Source organism: Equus asinus, chromosome 13 (genome assembly GCF_041296235.1).
Source record: "Equus asinus isolate D_3611 breed Donkey chromosome 13, EquAss-T2T_v2, whole genome shotgun sequence".
Classification (NCBI taxonomy): Eukaryota; Metazoa; Chordata; class Mammalia; order Perissodactyla; family Equidae; genus Equus; species Equus asinus.
In genome coordinates this window covers 59,500,181-59,518,497 of record NC_091802.1, presented here as the reverse complement: position 1 = coordinate 59,518,497, position 18,317 = coordinate 59,500,181, and the positions used below count along the sequence as shown (strand labels likewise).

General features: G+C 54.9%; 1 protein-coding gene across 1 annotated transcript in view; it reads right to left on the bottom strand.

Annotated features, from left to right (window-relative positions):
* Nucleotides 1-168: 168 nt before the first annotated feature.
* CCDC40 (coiled-coil domain 40 molecular ruler complex subunit) overlaps nt 169-18,317 on the bottom strand; it is a 47,362-nt gene continuing 29,213 nt past the window's right edge. The window contains exons 14-21 of the mRNA XM_044744492.2: nt 13,975-14,220; nt 12,844-13,057; nt 11,629-11,798; nt 11,400-11,491; nt 8,779-8,899; nt 4,584-4,772; nt 2,347-2,505; nt 169-1,163 (exon numbers count right to left, since the gene is read on the bottom strand). Coding sequence (XP_044600427.1) covers nt 915-1,163; nt 2,347-2,505; nt 4,584-4,772; nt 8,779-8,899; nt 11,400-11,491; nt 11,629-11,798; nt 12,844-13,057; nt 13,975-14,220 — 1,440 coding nt within the window. The 3' untranslated portion in view covers nt 169-914. The remainder of the gene's footprint in view (nt 1,164-2,346; nt 2,506-4,583; nt 4,773-8,778; nt 8,900-11,399; nt 11,492-11,628; nt 11,799-12,843; nt 13,058-13,974; nt 14,221-18,317) is intronic.

The window sequence follows — 18,317 nt, the reverse complement described above, 5'->3', positions numbered from 1 at the left end:
TTCAAAATGAAGTACAAAAGCTGGACACACACTGCGATCTTTGCCAAGAGGAGCGTGCACAGAAAACACTGGAAGGAGCCTGTTAAAGCAGGGCAGTGGGCCTCCTCGGCGTCCTTATGGTTTTTGTATTTCTGAAACGTTTTAGAATAAACATGCCTTTCTCCAATGTTCAGAAAAAATTTTTTTATTTTTCTAGTGAAAAGTTTGAAAGTGAAATTATTTTGTAGAACATTTTTCCTTCACACTGCAGAGAAGCCACAAGGTAGCAGGTGCTCAGGAGTCAGGACGGGAGAAGGAGCGCTCCAGGTGGGCCACAGGCCGGACAAGGGGGCAGCCCTGGGACGAGCGGTGAATGTGGGAGTCGGGGCGGGAGAAGGGACCTGAGTTCCAGGGAGGGGGGATGGGGAAACTGTGGACGGGAACGCGGGCTGTGGATTTGCAGGTGCACCCTCGTAGAGGCACTGAGGGATGGGCGCCATCGTGCCCCTGCTTTCGTGGGGTCCGCTCTCCTTTCCTCACCCAGCGGGATTCTGAACCGGCACCAGCACAGCTCCGAGGACACGCAGTGCCCTTCTGACCACTCTCATATGCAGAAAAGGGAGCCGCCACAAACCCCAGCTTTACTTGGCCGGGTGAGTCCCGGGCAGGAACACGGGTTCTGCTCACAGGGACTGACTTTGCAAACGGAAGACTCCCTGAAGCGCAACTGGAAACCCTGGGATTTGACGTGGTTTAAGCTGCTGGGTGGCTAAAAAAGAATTCCTGCAGTGCTGGCCTATTTCTCTTAAACAGTGTCATTGTGAGGGTAGACATGGCTTTCAGGGACACAGAAAGATTCTAAGTCCCTGATAATACACAAAATTCTAATCTCTTCCTCGGGGGCCAGCTTTGGTAGGCGGGGTCCAGGCTGCTCTCTAGGAGGCCCCCGGTTTCTCTAGCTTGTTGGCGATCGTCTGGCTGACCTTGAGCAGGGCCTCCTGGAACTGGGGGTACTCGTCCTTCACGCGGTCGAGGATGGTGCTGATGACGGCCAGCCGGTTGTCCAGGCGCCCACGCTCCGCCAGCAGCGACTGACTGGAGCGGAACAGGAACACGTACTTGCCGTCCTTCACAGCCTGCAGGTGCTTAAGGCGCGTCTGCAGGGCCACGAGCTCCGAAAGGTTCTTGGGTGGGACAAGAAACCCCGGGTCAGACTGTGCAAATTGAAAAGAGGACACCCACTGGTCCCCACACAAACTCAGCCTCAAAGCAATGCCAGATGAACACTGTTCAGGAAAGGGAACCGCTGAAGGTACTGTCTCCACGTCCAGGGGAAGAGGCTGACATGCACTGGGGTGGGCCCTTTTCCTTTGTCCATCGTCTAAGAGACACCAGACACCTGCTGCCTGTCAGGCCCACTGCTGGACGCCTCCCTTCCCTCTCTCCCCATCTCACTGATCAGGCCCAGGCCCTGCAGTCCTGCTTGACCTGCCTCTTCTGCTCACACCACATCCAGTCTAGCCTTCAAAGGGGCGACTTTGAAGTTATATGCAGACTCTGATGGCTTCTCACCAGCCTCACAGCTACTGCCCTGGTCCATGCATCACCGTACATGCATCCTCCTAAGTACAGTGATGGCCTCAAACAGGTCTCCCAGGTCCACCCTTGACCCTTCCGTCCCACACTCAACCTCAGAGCCAGGGGGATCCTGCTGGACCCAAGTCCCTGGTCAGCCCCAGCCCCTCCACTGTCTTCCCACCTCCCTGAGACAAGCCCGCAGTCATGCTCATGCCCTTCTAAGGCTGTGCGTGGCCCGGCGGAGCCCTCTCTGCCCTCGAGGCCAGCCTGCTGGCCTCTGGCTGGCCCTTGGGCGGTCTCAAGCTCCTGCTTTACCCAGCTGTCCTCTCTACCTGAGGTGGCTCGATCTGGCACCTCCTGCAAGGCTTGGTTCAAAGGTCGTTTATTCTGTGCCGCCTTCTCGGACCACCCAACTTAAAAGTGCGATCCCCATTCTCTCGATGCCCCTTCTCTGCTTTATTTTTCTCCAGAGTATTTATCACCATCTGACACATGGTATCTTTTTTCTTATTTGTTTATCATCTGTCCTCCCACCCCCAGGATGTAACCTCGGGGAGAGCAGGGTGGTCGTCTTTTCTGTTCATGGCACCCAGAGCCCTGCCCAGCCCATAAAGGACACGGGGTCAATATTGGATGAACGAATGATCGCAAAGCAGTTGGTGGTGCTGCCTGCGATCAGCCTGGGCCTAACTGGGTCAGGAGGAGGCCTCGCCCGAGGACGCGCAGACCTGCTGCTGCGAGGGGCAGACTCCACTGCCCGGGTTCTTGTGGCCCAGGGGACTTGCCTACCTGTCGCTTAAGGGCCCGGAGGTGGTCCAGGTCGGCTTCCAGATCGTCCACGTTGGACTGCATCATTGACAGCTGTTCCTGCTTCCCCAGGAGGGAGTTGCTCATGCGTTTCTGAGTCTCTTCCAGTTCCAGGATGACTTTGGTGCACTCCTCTGTGGCCTAGGAGACAGACAGGGTCATCCTGGGACGCTGCCTCCTGGTTATTTAGCGCACAGAGAAGAGTCAGGCCGGAAGGACCCGCCGAGAGCCTTCTACGCGCCATCCGAGAGGATTCCCAGAGAGGACAAAGGCAGTCCCTGCCCCGCGGGTGTGTGACCTGGAGGGGCCGTGAGTCCCAGGGAGACGCTGGGCCCAGTTGAGCCCACACTGCAGACAGCTGCCTGAGGGTGGACGTGGCTTGGAAAAAGACCTGGGGGGCCTGAGAGTTCTGGGGGCCCCCCCCCTCCTGCAGTGGGTCAGTCTGCAAGGGCATGAGGACCAGGAGCAGCTGGGCAGCTGTGTGCCAAGGGTGGAGGGAGACGCCCGGGGCAGGGGCTGAGGTCACGAGGGGAGCAGGGGTCAGAGACGTGGGCTGGGGAGTGTGAGAAAGAGGATGGTGGGAGTGGAGGCGGCCAGCAGCACGGGGAGGGGGTCCCCTTCAGAGTCACAGTGGGCCCGGCACTTCAGGAGGCGTCTGCAGTGGGGTGGGAAGCGGAGGCCAGGCTCCATCACCGTGAGGTTGGGGGCAGGCTGGTTCTCAGGGGAGCAGCACAATTAGGAGAAAGAGGAAGCTGGTGGCATTTGGCAGCTGGTGGGGTCCAGCGGATGACTGAAGAAGAGACAGGAGTGGCTCTCAGGGTCTGGCTGCAGAATTTGTGATGGAGCTGGCAGGGATGGGAAAGGGGCAGCTTGTGCACAAGCAGTGGAGGTCGCGTGGGCATGGCACGTGGGTGTGTGTGGCAGGAGGACTTGGGTGCCACATCCCGTCGCTGGGAGCAGGACGTGGGGCGCAGGGGTGTCGGGCGGGCATGGGTGGTGCTCAGTGGGGGAGCAGCGGAGAGAAGCCTGTCTGCCGAGCTGGGCAGAGGCAAAGGAGGCACTGGGGGCCTGGGGGTAGAGAAGAATGGCTGTCAGGAGCGGCCACTGTGGCAGAGAAGACTGGCCAATGGGGACTGAGAGAAGGCCACGCTGCCGCCTCTGGGAACTGCCAGCCAAGCAGCGGGGTCGAGGGCGTCGTTTCGGCTAATCTCTCCTCGCACAGGCTCACAGCCTGCAGGGGCTATTCCAGCGCTCCCCACTTAATCATCTGGGTGCCTCCGCATGGTGAGGACCCATGTCACAGGTCAGCGAGCCGAGGCCGAGCGCTCATGTAACCCTTGGCCCATCTGGAAGGGGTCAGTGCTCATATTTGCACCCGGCAGACGAGGACAGGCTGGCTTAGAAAGCTTCCACACGTGCACAAGGCCGCACCACTGGCCAGCGGGGCCCAGGGGGCCCAGCGACGGCTGAAGGAGTGGGCACAGGATCAGCACCAGCCTGCCCAGGGTGGGGCATACGCCACCTGCTGGGTCAGTGTGGCCTGGGGGATGGGCATGTGGGCTCGAGTGGGTGCTGTCCGCATTCCCATCAGCCGGTGCCCAGCCCCTGCCCAGGGGCAGCGATGTGACCTTCCCCGATGCTCCCTGCTTCCCGGGCGCCATTCCCATGCAGCAGAGGGCGGCTGCAGCCACCCAAGTGGATCTCCTCTTGGACCCATGAAGGGCCTGTTGTGGCAGAAGTTTAGGGGTGTGCGGCGGGCACCTCCTGCAGCCACTGCATCTTTACCCGGAAGCAGCACACGGGCTGTGGGGCTCGGGCCAGAGGATGCAGCGGCTTCTGTCCCCAGCACAGGAGAAAGCTAGCTTGTCTGGTTCCAAAGCCAGGCTCCTTCCATCCCCCATTCCCGCCACTGTCACTTCTCTGCCTCGTAAAATAGCCCGACACAGCAGCTCTGATTGCAACTCTGGAAGTGAGGGGCAGAAGAAGAGGTGACAGTGCAATGGGGTGGGGAGGGACCACTGAGAGGCGGCTGGAGGGAGAGAGTGAAGTCACAGCCCATGTGGAGGCAGGTACCTCAGGAGGACAGCCCTGGACAGTGATGCCTGGGATGCCTGCCAGCCAGGCTGCCCACACCTGCTGACCATGTGCAAGGGGGACAGAGGTGGGTGCAGCCTGTGGACAAGTGGTCCATGGCACGTTCCCTTCCTTGCCTCCCCTACCTTGTGAACGTCCCTGATCTTTCGCCGCAGCTCTATCTGCTTGTGGTGGAAGTCTGTCCGGGTGAGCAACTTCCTGTCTGTCTTGCCCTGCCCCTCGGCCTGGGTCACGATGGTCTCTCTGCGGGCAACGGCCAGCTCCATGTCTCGGATCATCTTCTCCTGCTGCTTCAGCAGCTGCGCATGCTTGACCTGGGGACACAGGACAAAGGGGCTGGGGCGGGAGGCCAAGACACGGCTATGCAGGATAGCGGCCAGCGCTGTCTCCTGCTACACCTGACTGAGCCAGCAGGGAGACCACCAGGGTGATGCCGCTGGAGGGAAAAGGAGCCTGGGGGCATCATCAGCTGGTCAGAATGATCTTAAAGTCCACATAAAGAATACACAGCCACGCAGGCCAACAGAGAAACCGTCAGAGATCAGGGAGGTGAGGAGACAGGAGGACTGCATGCATCTGGGATCGGATCCTGGAGCAGAAAAAGGACGTTAGCCAAAGACACGGGGAAATGCGGTTAGAGTCTGTGGTTTGCTTAACTGTATTGCACCAAGGTTAATTTCTTAGTTGGGATAAAATGTGCCGTGGTTTTGTGAGGTGGTGACAAGAAGGGTCTGTGGGACCTGGGGCTGGGGATTGGGTTGTAGTAGGAGATGGACCATAAGGGGCACGAGAGAGCTTTCTGGAGTGGTAGAGTGTTCTAGGTCTTGATCGTCGTGGCGGCATACATGTGTACTTCTGTCGAAACTCATCAAATTGGACATTTAAAATAAATGCATGTTATTGTGTATAAGTTATGCTGCAATGAAGTTGATTTAAAACAAAAAAGGATAAACAGGCAAGAATCCCCAAGTTATGGTAAGAATGGTGGTGGGAGACCTAGCCCACCCAGGTTTAAAATGCACCGTGACATGCAGAGTGACAGTCACCAAATGCTCTGCACTGGCACAGCCTTGTCACAGTCTCAGCAGAGCAGAGACAGCAGGATGAGCATGGGATGGGGACGGCAAGGCATGGGGACAGCACGGATGTGGGGAGCTGCTCTCACCAATGTGGCATTCAATTTAGTGAGAAAGCACAGATTATTGGCTACCTGCTGTCAGCATAACTCACTCCCAGCTGAGAGAAAATAGAGAGGGACCCCTACTTCACACCATAACCCCAAATAAATTCCAGGTGGATTCAAGATCTAAATATGTGCAAACCCTGGAAAAGGATTTAGGACTATATTTGTGCAACTTCAAGCTGGGGGGACCTTCTTGAGTAATACAGGAAACCCAGAAACCATAAAGAAAGAGACTGATATGTTAGACAACTAAACATTAAAAACATTCTGAGTGATAAAAACACCCTGGACAGGGTGGAAAGGCAAATGGCGGACTAGAGATTTTAGTGTCTGTAATCGGTATTAAAGACGGGGGTTAGGGGCTGGCCCCATGGCCGAGTGGTTAAGTTCGCGCGCTCCGCTTCAGCAGCCCAGGGTTTCGCCAGTTTGAATCCTGGGCACAGACATGGCACCACTCGCCTGGCCATGCTGGGGCGGCGTCCCACATGCCACAGCTAGAGGGACCCACAACTAAAAAAATACACAACTATGTACCAGGGGGCTTTGGGAGAAAAAGGAAAAATAAAATCTTTTTTTTTTTTTAAAAAGACAGGGGTTAGCAACCCCAATGTACAAAGAGCTCCTAAAAATTGTTAAGAAATAAGAAAACAGCCCAGTAGGAAAATCAGCCAAAGATAGGCACAGGCAACCTCTAGATGAAGAAATGCAAATGCGAGCACACACAGACAGGCACACACCCACAAGGGCACACACAGGCACACACATACACCCAGAGGCGCATTCTTGTGTTCAGTCCCCCCGGTAAGCCAGCAACGCAAATCCACAGAACACTGAGAAACCTCTTGTCACACATGGATTGTCAGATATGATAAAGACTGGTAAACAAATGAGTTTAGCAAAATCACAGAAACAAAGCCAATATCTAAAAGTCATTTATATTTCTGTATACTAAACATGAGCAATTGGAAATTGAAAAATTAAAAAGTACAATTTATAACAGCACCAGAAAACATGAAATACTTAGGTATAAATTGAACAAAACATGTGCAAGCCCTGGATGCTGAAAACTAAATACACTGATGAGGGAGCTCAGACAAGGGCTAGTAAATGGAGAGATGTATGGGGCTCCCGGATTGGGAAACTCAACGAGGCGAAGATGTCAGTTCTCTCTAAACTGATGGATAGAGTCAGTGCGACCCTAATCATGATCCCAGCAGGAATTTTTGTAGAAATCGACAAGCTGATTCTCAAATTTTTATGGAAAGGCAAAAAATATAGTGTAGACAAAACAATTGTGAAACAGAAGGACGGTGTTGGAGGAATCACATAAGTGTGGAGCTGTAGGAAGCAGGACAGCGTGGAACCGGGGAAGGGACAGGTGCCAAGTGGAGCACAGCAGAGAGCCTGGACGCAGACCCACGCAAGGTGGCCCACTGACTTCAACAAGGGAGAGAAAGAAATGCAGTGGGGAAAGGACAGTCTTTTCAATAAGGGAACTGAAACAACCTGTGAAAGAATTAACCTCCATCTGCAACTCGCAACACACAAAAAAATTAACCCAAAATACATCATGGACCTTAATGGAAAACCAAAAAGAATGAAGCTTCTAGAAGAAAACAAAGAGAAAATCTTTGTGACCTCGGGCTAGACAAAGATTTCTTAGATGGACTGCCACAGCGACCCGTTAAAGAACAGACTGAGTATTAGACTTCACCACCACGATGGATCTCAACACACTGATGCGTCTGAGTGAGAAAAGCCAGACTTGGAATGCTTCACGCTGTATGGTCCATTTATGTGACATTCTGGAAAAGTCAAAACTACGGGACGGAAACGGACTGGTATGTCAGGGACTGGGGTGTGGGAGGGCGGACTGCAGGGCACGGGGGAATCTGAGGATGGCGGAAATGTTTTCTGTCGTGAAGTGGTGGTGGTTTCATGGCTGTTATGTCTTTTGTCAAAACTCACAGGGCTGTATGCCACAGAGGGTGAACTTTTAGTCAATAAAATACCTCAATTTAAGACAAGGCTGGCAGACTGACTACACCAGCACTGCCAAGGCTGTGGGGACACAGCCGTCCTCCCATGCTTCATGGAAGAGGCATCTGTCCCACCCTAGTGCAGGGAAGAAGCTACAAACTCTTTGACCCAGCCATCTTACTGCTGGGAATCTAGCCTACGGAAAACAAACAAACAAAAACCAGCAAGTAAGGGCATCATTGTAACATTGTTTATAGACACAAAACAACAACAAACTGGAAATAGTCTGAACAGGCTCCACCTGCGAATGTTTCCATAAATTACCATGTATCCACGGTACACTCTGTAACTGGTAAAGAATGCCTTAATGTCCACATCATTTTTTTAAAAAATAAGTTGCTGAGTTATATGTGAAGATCCTATTTTTGTTAAGAGAAAAATCGCCACCAACTGGAGGGGCGGGAGAAGGCAGCCCGTGCGCGCGGGGACGCTCCGCGGCGGGGTCCTGACCGGCCACAGCAACATGGTGGCTTCTGTGGTTTGAAAAGCCAGTTAAGTGGAGCGTTTTTAAAACTTATCAGTAGCATATGCATTTGATCATAATTCCTCCAAACTCAACAGCCAGAGGGGCTATGATTAAAAACGGCATTGTCAAAGTGATGTCACATTTATTTTTATTAACTGCTCTGATTTGTATCCTTACGGCCCTGAACCTTTGACTCAATGACGGCCTGTGATTTAATTACCGGCCTTTTTTAAGGTAATGAAATCCAGCTAAAGATGACAGTGGAGAGAAACACACGGCTCCGAGGGAAAAGATGGGTGCGTTCTTTGAAGCTATTTGTTGAGCGAGACTTTTTTTTGGTACAATAGTGGGATACATTTCATAAACAGGTGGTGAAATTCCGAGGTCACAACCAGCGTTTAAAAATATCGGAGTGCACTGATTGCACGGAGTAAGGATAAAATGGTGGTTCATGAAATACCGTGCATAGAGCCGTGTGGCCTACAATTATTTCAGTACAGTGAGGACAAAAGCTGGACAGACCCTGATGTAAGAGGACCCAAGGGAACAGTGCATTTCGCTTGTGCGCTGTGTGGGAGCAGGTCCCTTCCCGGGTCCCCAGCCCCCCTGCCCCCCACCCGCTCCCACCCACCTTCATCCTGTGGATCTCTGCCTTCATGGCCCGGATCTCTGTCTGGCCGGTCTCGGAATCCACTGAGGCACGCATCTCTTTTGCCAGTTGGATTTTTTTCTCCCAAAGCATGATCTGGTGTCTTTAAAGGAAGGAGACCAAGTGTAAGAGCTGGAGAAATTAAGGAGATTTCTTTCTGATGCTTCGGTGAGCTCATGCGCGAAGGACTCACTCAAAATGGAGAACCCACAGTGCAGTGATTGACACTCAGGGCTGAGCGGAAACTGAGCGCCGTGTTCCATACTTGGGGGTGGGCTCCGAGCAGGAGGGTCAACACTGTGACCAGGTGTGATGGACTGCAGGAGACCCTCGGCCCTCCTGTCTGAAGCGTCGCGCTCCTGTGGCTGGGGCTGTACGTGAATGCCCAGGCACGGAGCGAAGGGCTTGACTGTGAAATAGGAAGACACTGCCCCATTCTGGGACTAGGAGGTCAACAAATCCCCCAGGCCTGACATCCTCTCTTTTAAGTTCTGCTGGCCTGCCCAACCCACGGCAAACGGGGCTGTCCCATCCTGGAGACCGGAGTGGGCCTGGAGCCTCAGGGGGTTTCCGTGGGGATGGCACAGCCTGGGGTGGAGGGTGAATGTGCGGTCCTGCTGGTACCTCCCTCTCTCCTCCCTCTCCTCTCCACACCCCAGAAGCTGTGCTCCCCAAATACAGTGCTGGGGGATGCGGGGTTGGGGTCAGGTGGGGCTCACAGGCTGGACCCCATAGACACCCCCCACTTCTGGGGAAGGCCCACTGGCATCCTGGGCAGGGGCAGGGCCGGCATCTGGTTTGCCAGGGACTGAGGGGGCCGAGGGTGGTGGGAGGGATCTGTGCCCACAGACACAGTCACAGCCCAGACCAGCTGCCAGCACTGGCCTCTCCTGCCCAGGTATGGCGCCCCGGCCACATGTGGCTACGGACCACTTGAACGTGGGTGAGTCTGAATGGCCGTAAGTGTAAAATACACAGCAGATTTCAAAGACTGAGTATGGAAAAAAAGAATGTAAAATTCAAATTCCAGTGTCTACCAAGAAAGTTTTATCGGAACACAGCCGCATCCATTTGTTTTGTGTGGTCCATGGCTGCTTAGAGCTATGACGGCAGAGCTGAGGGGCTTCAACAGGGACCACAGGGCTCGAAAAGCCAAAAGTATTTACCATCTGGCTCTTTACAGAAAAGGTTTGCCAACTCTTGAAATAGACAAACCTCTGGCACAAAGAGAGGAAGAGCGAGAAAGACGGACAGAGAGAGAAAGATGGACAGAGAGAGACAGCAGCATGTGTAACTTTAGGAGGAGCTGAGAAAAGTGAATGTAAATGATAGACGTTGACAGAAGCAGCAGCAAAAAGTCTGAAGAGGGTAACAGCCTAGAAGCTGCTAAAATGCTGGCACAGTCACCTGCTCCCTGCTGTGCTCTGAATGCTTGTGTCCCCCCCACAGTGACATGTTGGAATCCCGATGCCCAACGTGATGGAATTAGGAGGTGGGGTTTTGGGAGGTGACTAGGTCATGAGGGTAGAGCCCCATGATGGGATTAGCGCCCTCATAAAGGGGACCCGACAGAGCCCCCTTGCCCCTTTCACCCTGTGAGGACACAAGGAGAAATCTGCAAGCCAGAAGAGGGCCCTCGGCCGGTCATGCTGGCACCCTGACCTTGGACTTCTGGCCTCCAGAACTGGGAGCAGTAAATTTCTGTTGTTTATAAGTGCCGGGTCTGTGGTGTTCTGCTGCAGCAGCCCAGACGGGCTAAGATGCCCTGCAGAAGCATCGGCCCCAGGGTTTATGTGTAGGTTCCATCAAACTCCAAGAATGGCTGATGCCTCTGGCGCTCAGCCCTTCCAGAGCACATGGCATCGCTCACGACGCACCCTCAGTGGAGGTGGGGATCACGTGCACGGACGGAGAAAGACAGCCACGGAAGTATAAATGCCTCAAGGGGAAGCACATCAAACAGCCCCATTTGTGTTTAGAAAAAGCAGCAGCAGGAAAAGAAGTATACATACACGGTGGTTTTCTGGTAAAGGAAGAGAGCTGGAATTATGTGTGACTTTCCCTTTCAACTGCGCACACAGTTATAGCTTAAAATGCTGACAGTTGGGGACGGATTACTCTTACAATCAGGCACCATAAAAATAATATAATTTTCAAAAAGTTTATCCCAAAGAAAGCCTCTCGATTTCCAGTGATAACTGGTTTGGTGGGAGGGCTGCCCCTGGGGGGGAGAGACCAGAGCCCTGCAGTGACGGCCAGCTGTTCTCTGGGATCCTCCAGCGTGGGTTCCAGAACCGCTCCCCAGGCGGTTTTAAATGGACGGTGGATGCCCACGGGCTCCACAGAGCAGTGGCATTTAGAATCAGTGCACCTGGGGCTGGCCTGGTGGCAGCGTAGTGGTTAAGTTTGCACGCTCTGCTTTGGCAGCCTGGGGTTCACAGATTCAGATCCCGGGTGTGGACCTAGCACTGCTCGTCAAGCCACACTGTGGCGCCATCCCACATAAAATAGAGGACAATTGGCACAGATGTTAGCTCAGGGAAAATCTTCCTCACCAAAAAAAAAAAGAAAAAAGAATCAGTGCACCCAACATGGGCACTCACTCTGCCTCCACCAGGTTGTTCAGGATGGCCGCCTTCTCCTCTTTGAGCTGGTCCAGCTTCTCCTGCATCTCGATGGTCTCTCTCTCAGAGGCCTGCATCAGGAGGGACGAGGGCGGCTGTGGGGTGCACGCTGGAGGACACGTGTGCCCACATACGTGCCCCCCTCCGTCAGCCCTCGGGCCAAAGGGCCAGAGACCGTGTGCCCCGGCTCGGGCCGAGGGGAGCCGACCTTCAGCGAGCGCACGAACTCATTCTCGGTCACCAGGTTGTCCTGCTGCAGCTCCTCGGAGCAGGTGCGGTTCTTGCTCATCAGCACGTTGAGCTTCTTCAGGTCGTTGTCCAGGTCCTTCATGTGGCGCTCAGTCTCCTTCTGCTCCTTCTTCTCCTGATCGATCTTGTCTGCGGCAGAGAGCGAGGATGCCGAGGGAGCAGCCCGGGGAGGGTGGAGCCCTGGCCAGCCCGGCAGCCGCATTCCCAGAGCAGGGGGCGGGGTCTCTCCTCACAGCACCCCTCCTGCCCGCTGTTCCTCGGGGTGCCCCCACCCCAGTCCCGTCCCTGCTGGGCCAGAGGAGACGGAAGCAGTTTCTTCCTGGCCACTTCGTTTCCAAAGCCGGACCCTTTGAGGAACTGAAAGGACCCTGGCATGGATGACCAATGGGGGGGCACGTGTGTGTGTGTGATGATGGAGGGCAAGCTCCCCTCCCCTGCGGACACTCAGGCTCCTTGCACTTTGGGGACGTTGTCCACACTCAGACACTGAGACTCCAGGAAGGCGAGCCCTGCCCCCCGGCCCTGTCCAGGCCGAGCTCAGGAGCCAGGGGTGGAAAACAGACCCTAAACTCCAACAGGCGAGTTTGGGTGCCCCAGGGGCAGAGCAAGAAGGTGGCAAGAGCGCTGGGAAGAAATGGTATATGATGTGTCCAGGAGGAGTGGGCCCGGACCACCGAGCAGCATTTCCCGTGGCGCCACGTGGCGGGGCTGACCTGATGGATCCCTGGTCAGAGACCAGGTGGGACCAAGTGGGACCAGGATGCCTCAGCGAGTGGCCATGTGGGTGGATGGTGGCCTGGGAAGGGTGTCCGCTCCCTCTCTGGACACCTTGGCACGTTGGAGACCCTTGGGACCCAGACCCAGTCTGGGCAAGACAGGGGCTGGGGGAGCCCGGGGACCGTTTTCCAACTTTCCTCTCTCTGGGAGGCCTGAAGTCTGTGAACTTAACAAGTTCAGTAAATTTTCTCAACGACTTCCACCATGACTGCAAACTGGGTGGCCAGTCAGGGCACCGGCTCATCTTTACGCAATGGGATGTGAGCCCCGTTGTGGTCTGCTGTGAAGCTTTGTGAACGTAAGGCGGTGGGCTCCACCGTGGGCACCCCGCCCTGGGAGGTGGGCCCCCGCCCAGCCGCGGAGTCGCCTCGGACGCCGAGCGCAGGGCAGCTCTTACTCTCTATTCGCAGCTTCTTCTGCTCCAGGATGTGGAGCTCCTTCTTGAACATGGCCAGGGAGCCCAGCTGCTCCTCGCACTCCTGCGTGGCCTTCACCATCTCCTGCTGCAGGCGCAGCCAGGTCACCTGGGCCTGCGTCACGCGGGCGTTGTATTCCTCGATCAGCTTGGTCAGCCTTTTGATTTCAAGCTCCAGGGGCCCCATCTCTTCCCCCTGAAAAGCAAAATGAGCCTCCTTGTTTCAAAGGTCTGCTTTCTGGGTGGGCTGCCGAGGGCTGGGACCCTGAGCTTGTGCATCTGTCCTGGGTGGTGGAGGCGGGGCAGTATTCAGAGGGTAGGGCCTCATCATTGGGTTCCCTCTCTGAGGGCCCTGGCCACATGCCCTGGACCCGCTGTGGGAAATACAGGTCACAGGGGACTCTGAGGCCCCCTCCTCTTGCCCCTGCTGGCGTGGCCCCAACAGGCCACAGCCATATAAGGGTCGGCAGGGACCCCGTACCCCAAAGGGGCTTTGAAAGTTGTCTTTTAACAGCACACCGTCAGGGTCAGGGTCTTCACTCCCTTAGAATCCATTTGGGTTGGGGCTTTCACAGGGCCCTCTGGATTTTGGGGTCTACCAGAGAGCACACCCCCAGCCACCTGTCCCACTCCGGGACTTGAAGCCCGGGGGGGTCCTTAGGTTAGAGCTGCCTGGATAACCTACAGGACTCGTCAGACCGCTTGCCTCAGAGGGTCGAATCCTGCCCGCCACCTGTCTTTGTATGGTCCAAGGCCCATACAAAAACTCAAAAGAAGAATATCTCGTGCCAGGTGAATATGGAATTCAAATTTTAGTGGCCATAAATAAGGTTTTATTGGACATGGACACGCCCATCTGTTATGTACGGCCTATGGCTCCTTTCTCACGATGGCAGGGGTGAGCTGGTGGCGACAGCGACCATCTGGCCCACAACACCTGTCACATTTATTAACTGGCCCTCGACAGAAGAAGGTTTGCTGACCCCTGACACACAGCTTCCCACACACTCGCCACTTCACTGGGGGCAGAAGCTCATGTCTACATGGAAGCAGTTCCTGAAATGGCCAGGCGCACATATCAGCCAGAGGTGCCTCCCCGGCCCTGGGGCTTACCCCCATCTCGGAAACCATCTGCTCCAACTGCTTGTTGAAGAAGTTGATGAGGCCTTGCTTCCTCTCGATCAGGATCGTGCGCCTGGAGATCTCGTTCTCGCTGTTGGTGATGAGGACGTTGACTTTTTTCACTTCCTGGTCCAGCTCGGCCAGCGTCTTCTGATGCATGTCCAGCCTGCAGCTGGTGTTCGTGATGTCCAGGGTGGTCTTGGCGATGTCACCGTCAATTTTGGAAAGATGTGTCACCTGAATTCGCAAAAGGAAATGTGTCTGAACATTTCTTTTCCGGGGGCTCCATGTGAGCCGGCTGGCCTGCCAGGTCCTCGAATGCCTGGAGAAGTTCCAAAGCACGAGCAGGAGTGGGCTGGCTTTCTCTCCTCCTCAAGGACCTGGCAAAGGACCTACTTGCTGGAACCCTAATGGTGACTTCTCACAAAAAAGGAAGATAACATTATTGTTTCTTCTTCTTAAACAAACAGTAACATACCTTGTGGGGAAATGTGAAAATACAGGCGAGGAAAGAAGAGAACATCTTAATCACCCACAATTCTGCCACATGGCTAGCCACCACCATGTGGAATCCGTCCTCCCCTCCAGTCTTCACACAAACCCCCGCCTTCCCCCAAAACACAAAAGCAGGATCACACTTTACACATAGATTTGTAAGCTGCCTTCTAATTTGACAAATCTTGTCTTCTGCTCTTATGTTGCATCCTTTTTGCTGGCCGTGCAGTACTCTGTCGTATTTGAAACAAGGAAGCAAGTCATGGTTGCCGTTAGGCATTCCCTCAGCCGCTCGACAACCGTCAATTGAACGCCTGGTGGCTGCTGCAGGCAGTTGCTCTGTTTGGTGAAGAAACCAAGATTCCCGCCCTCTTGGAGCTTGCAGTCTGTTACCAAAATCCCTAGTCTAAGTAATGCCGTGGCAAACACTTAACAATGACTTCTAATTTTCATTCATGGGACAGATGTCCTTACACTCTACTGAAAACTGGACACAGTCCTGGAAAGAAAAGATCCCATTGTATGCTGTGAGCCCTGGGTCTCGCCAACCTTGGGCTCTGGGGGTGGAGCAGCCGAGGGCGCCTCGGGGCCGCCCGCTGCCCTGAACGTCTGACCAGCCCACCCAGCCTCCTCTGCTGCTCTCAGAAGACAGATTCGCTGGGATGCCCTCCTGCAACAGAGGGTTTATCATAAGGACATTTGTGAAAATCAGGAAGGGAGGCAGTGGCAGTGCCAGCCGCTAAGGCTCACTCTGGGAACCAGGTCCTTTACCCTGGTCTCTGTGGCTCTGCTCGGACCGCACCAGCCAGCCCTTCGCCCCCTGCGGCCCATGCAAAACCTCAGCCCTCTCACGGCCCGTGGCTCCCAGGCCCCCAGGGTCATCTCGGCTCCTCCGCCCATGACTGGGCTGGGTCTGTGTCACATGCACTCTCTGACTGGCCACCATGAGTGACTTTACAGGACACTCAACATTCCTAAGTTTTAAAGCCAGACCCTGCCCACCTGGAGCAGAAGCTTCCAGCATCTCAAGCCACCCAGCTCCCCGTGATAAGGTTCTTGGGCCCTCTAGCCCCTCTGCGCTCAGGCCATGCCCCACCCCTCTTTCTTTGCCAAGATTGTCTGGGATCGCCGGGGTCTTCACAGGGGCTCCCACCTTCCTCTTTGCCCAGCACTCGCCCAGCCCTGTGGGGGCTTCAGATCCTAGGCCCCTTTCAGCCACCAGCCAGACCAGCCAGAACACCCGGCCTCTCCAGGCTCTGGTCCTGGGCTGTTGGTTCTCCTTGTTGAGAGCACCCTGGCCCCTTCCCGGGATGTCAGCACTGCCCCTGAATTAATGGTCTAGACCCCACCATCGACTGTACCCACACTCCATCTGGACCCTGCTCTGGATGAATCCGTCCATCCACAGCCTCTGCTCCTTGTCCCAGATATGCCCCGCCCTGCCTGCCGCTGGCCCACTGGCCCACTGGCCCGTGAGGTTTTTGAGGAGCTCAGAAAAAGAGCCCCTTTCAAGAGCTCACTTGCTGGTCCGGGGGCAATTGTAACGCAGGAATGTTGGCCCGAGACTCTCTACTGCCCTCCTCTGGACATCGGTGGTAGTACATGTGCCACACCCACCGGCAGCTGGGGCCCTGGGGACCCGCCTCGGTGGGCAGGTTACTCCACACCCACTGTGCTCCTCAGCTTCTCCAGTGCACCCCGGGGCCCCTACTTTTGCTCCCAGTAGGTGATCTTGCCCTCACTTCCCAGAAGAAGGACCAGCAGGCCTCTGCGGGCATTAGCCAGGACGGCCCAAGGAGACCCAGCAGTGCACAGTCTTGGTTCCAGCCCTGTCTCCCCACTTCCTTGGCGCAGCCAGGCCAGGAGTCAGCTGCCCTCCTCCCAGGTGTCTGGGAGGGGTGAGGCCTCAGGCCGCCAGCCAGGTAAACAGCGGCTCTGACCCCTGGGAGGAGAGGTGAGCCCCGCTGGTGGGCGACCCACCACTTTTGGCTCAGCTGGGCCCCCTCCTGACCAGTATCCACCATGACAACAATGGTGATGGCTGACATCTGGGGCGCACGGCCTCTGGCCCTCCCCAGGCACGAATTTTTGCTTGAATTTTAATAAAAATTGCTCAAATTTTAATAAACGGTTAGATTTAATCCTCTGACACCTTCGAGGTGTCTTGTACCAGGCAAGAGAGTGAAGGCAGAGGCCCAGATGACACGGGAGCAGGACTCACACTCTTGACCTAAGGCCGGAGAGGCCCCGGCTCCCCCTCCTCTCCTACCTCTCAGAAGGGCCTGGGTTGCAGCCATACAGGTGGAACCTTCTGGTGGGGCTGAAATATGTTCATGTGGCTGCTGTTACACAAATTGACGAGGTTGGACAGGACTTGGCTCCCCCACTGAGACTTAAGTGGGGAGCCAGGGACAAGCCCTCTCCTGGGCTGTGCCCTCGGCCTGGCACAGGGTGTGGTGGCCTCAGTGGGATCCTCCGAGGGGACCCACTGACACAGGGGACTCCAGTGGGGGTCCCACCAAGGGAAGAGGCGAAGAAGAAACAATTCAAGTACGGAATTGCTTTCTGAGGACACAGGGACCCCATCACAGTGCGGAGTAAAGCAAGACCCCTGGGAGAGCAAGAGACAGCTCATGGCAGGGGTCCCAGGCCGGGAAGGTCAAATCACACTCCGGGACCCCCAGGCCAAACCTCGGCGAGCAGAGGCGCTGGAATCTATTGAAAATGCTCCCACCCTTCGACCCAGGGCTTCCGCTGCAGCAATTCATCCTTACACATGTGGGCAAAGATGCGCGAGCAAGCATGCCTGGTGCTGAGTTATTCACAATATTGAAAACCATGAAGCAGCCTGACGTGTCTGCCAAGAGCGTCGTTAAATGAGTCCTATGTTGTTTAAGGTGTGCGTCCATGTGTGGGCATGTTTGAGTGTGTGAGTATGTCTGTGTGTCTGTGTGAGTGAGTGCATATTAGTGTGTCTGTGTGAGTGTGTGCGCACATGTGAGTGTGCTTGCTCGGGTGTGTGCATGGGGATGTGGATACGCAAGTGTGTTCCTGCGTGCGCATGTTTGCTGGCATGTGTGAGTATGAGCACGTGCATTTAGAAAAATTTCCAGAAGGAAATATACCGAAAATTTAGAAGAGATTATCTCTGGATGGTGGAGTTACAGCTGCCTTATTTTCCTCTTTATTTCCTTTCTGTGCTTCAGGTTTTTGTTTTTTTTTTTAAAGATTTTATTTTTGGGGCCGGCCTGGTGGCACAGCAGTTAAGTGCACATGTTCTGCTTCTCGGCGGCCTGGGGTTTGCCGGTTTGGATCCCGGATGCAGACATGGCACTGCTTGGCAAAAGCCATGCTGTGGCAGGCGTCCCATACATAAAGTAGAGGAAGATGGGCACGGATGTTAGCTCAGGGCCAGCCTTCCTCAGCAAAAAGAGGAGGATTGGCAGTAGTTAGCTCAGGGCTAATCTTCCTCAAAAAAAAAAAAAAAAGATTTTATTTTTCCTTTTTCTCCCCAAAGCCCCTCAGTACATAGTTGTGTATTTTTAGTTGTGGGTTCTTCCAGTTGTGGCACACGGGACGCCGCCTCAGAATGGCCTGATGAGCAGTGCCATGTCTGCACCCAGGATTCGAACCGGCGAAACCCTGGGCAGCCGAAGTGGAGTATGTGAACCTAACCACTCGGCCACGGGGCCGGCCCCTATTTTTCAGTTTTTTTACAACAAAAATGCATTGCTTTTACTAGAAAGAAATGAAAAGTGAATAGACATGCTGAGGCCCCCTTGCTCACACTGATTCCGCTGTGTGTGGTCTGCTCCCGCTGAGCGCCGCCTCCCCGTGCC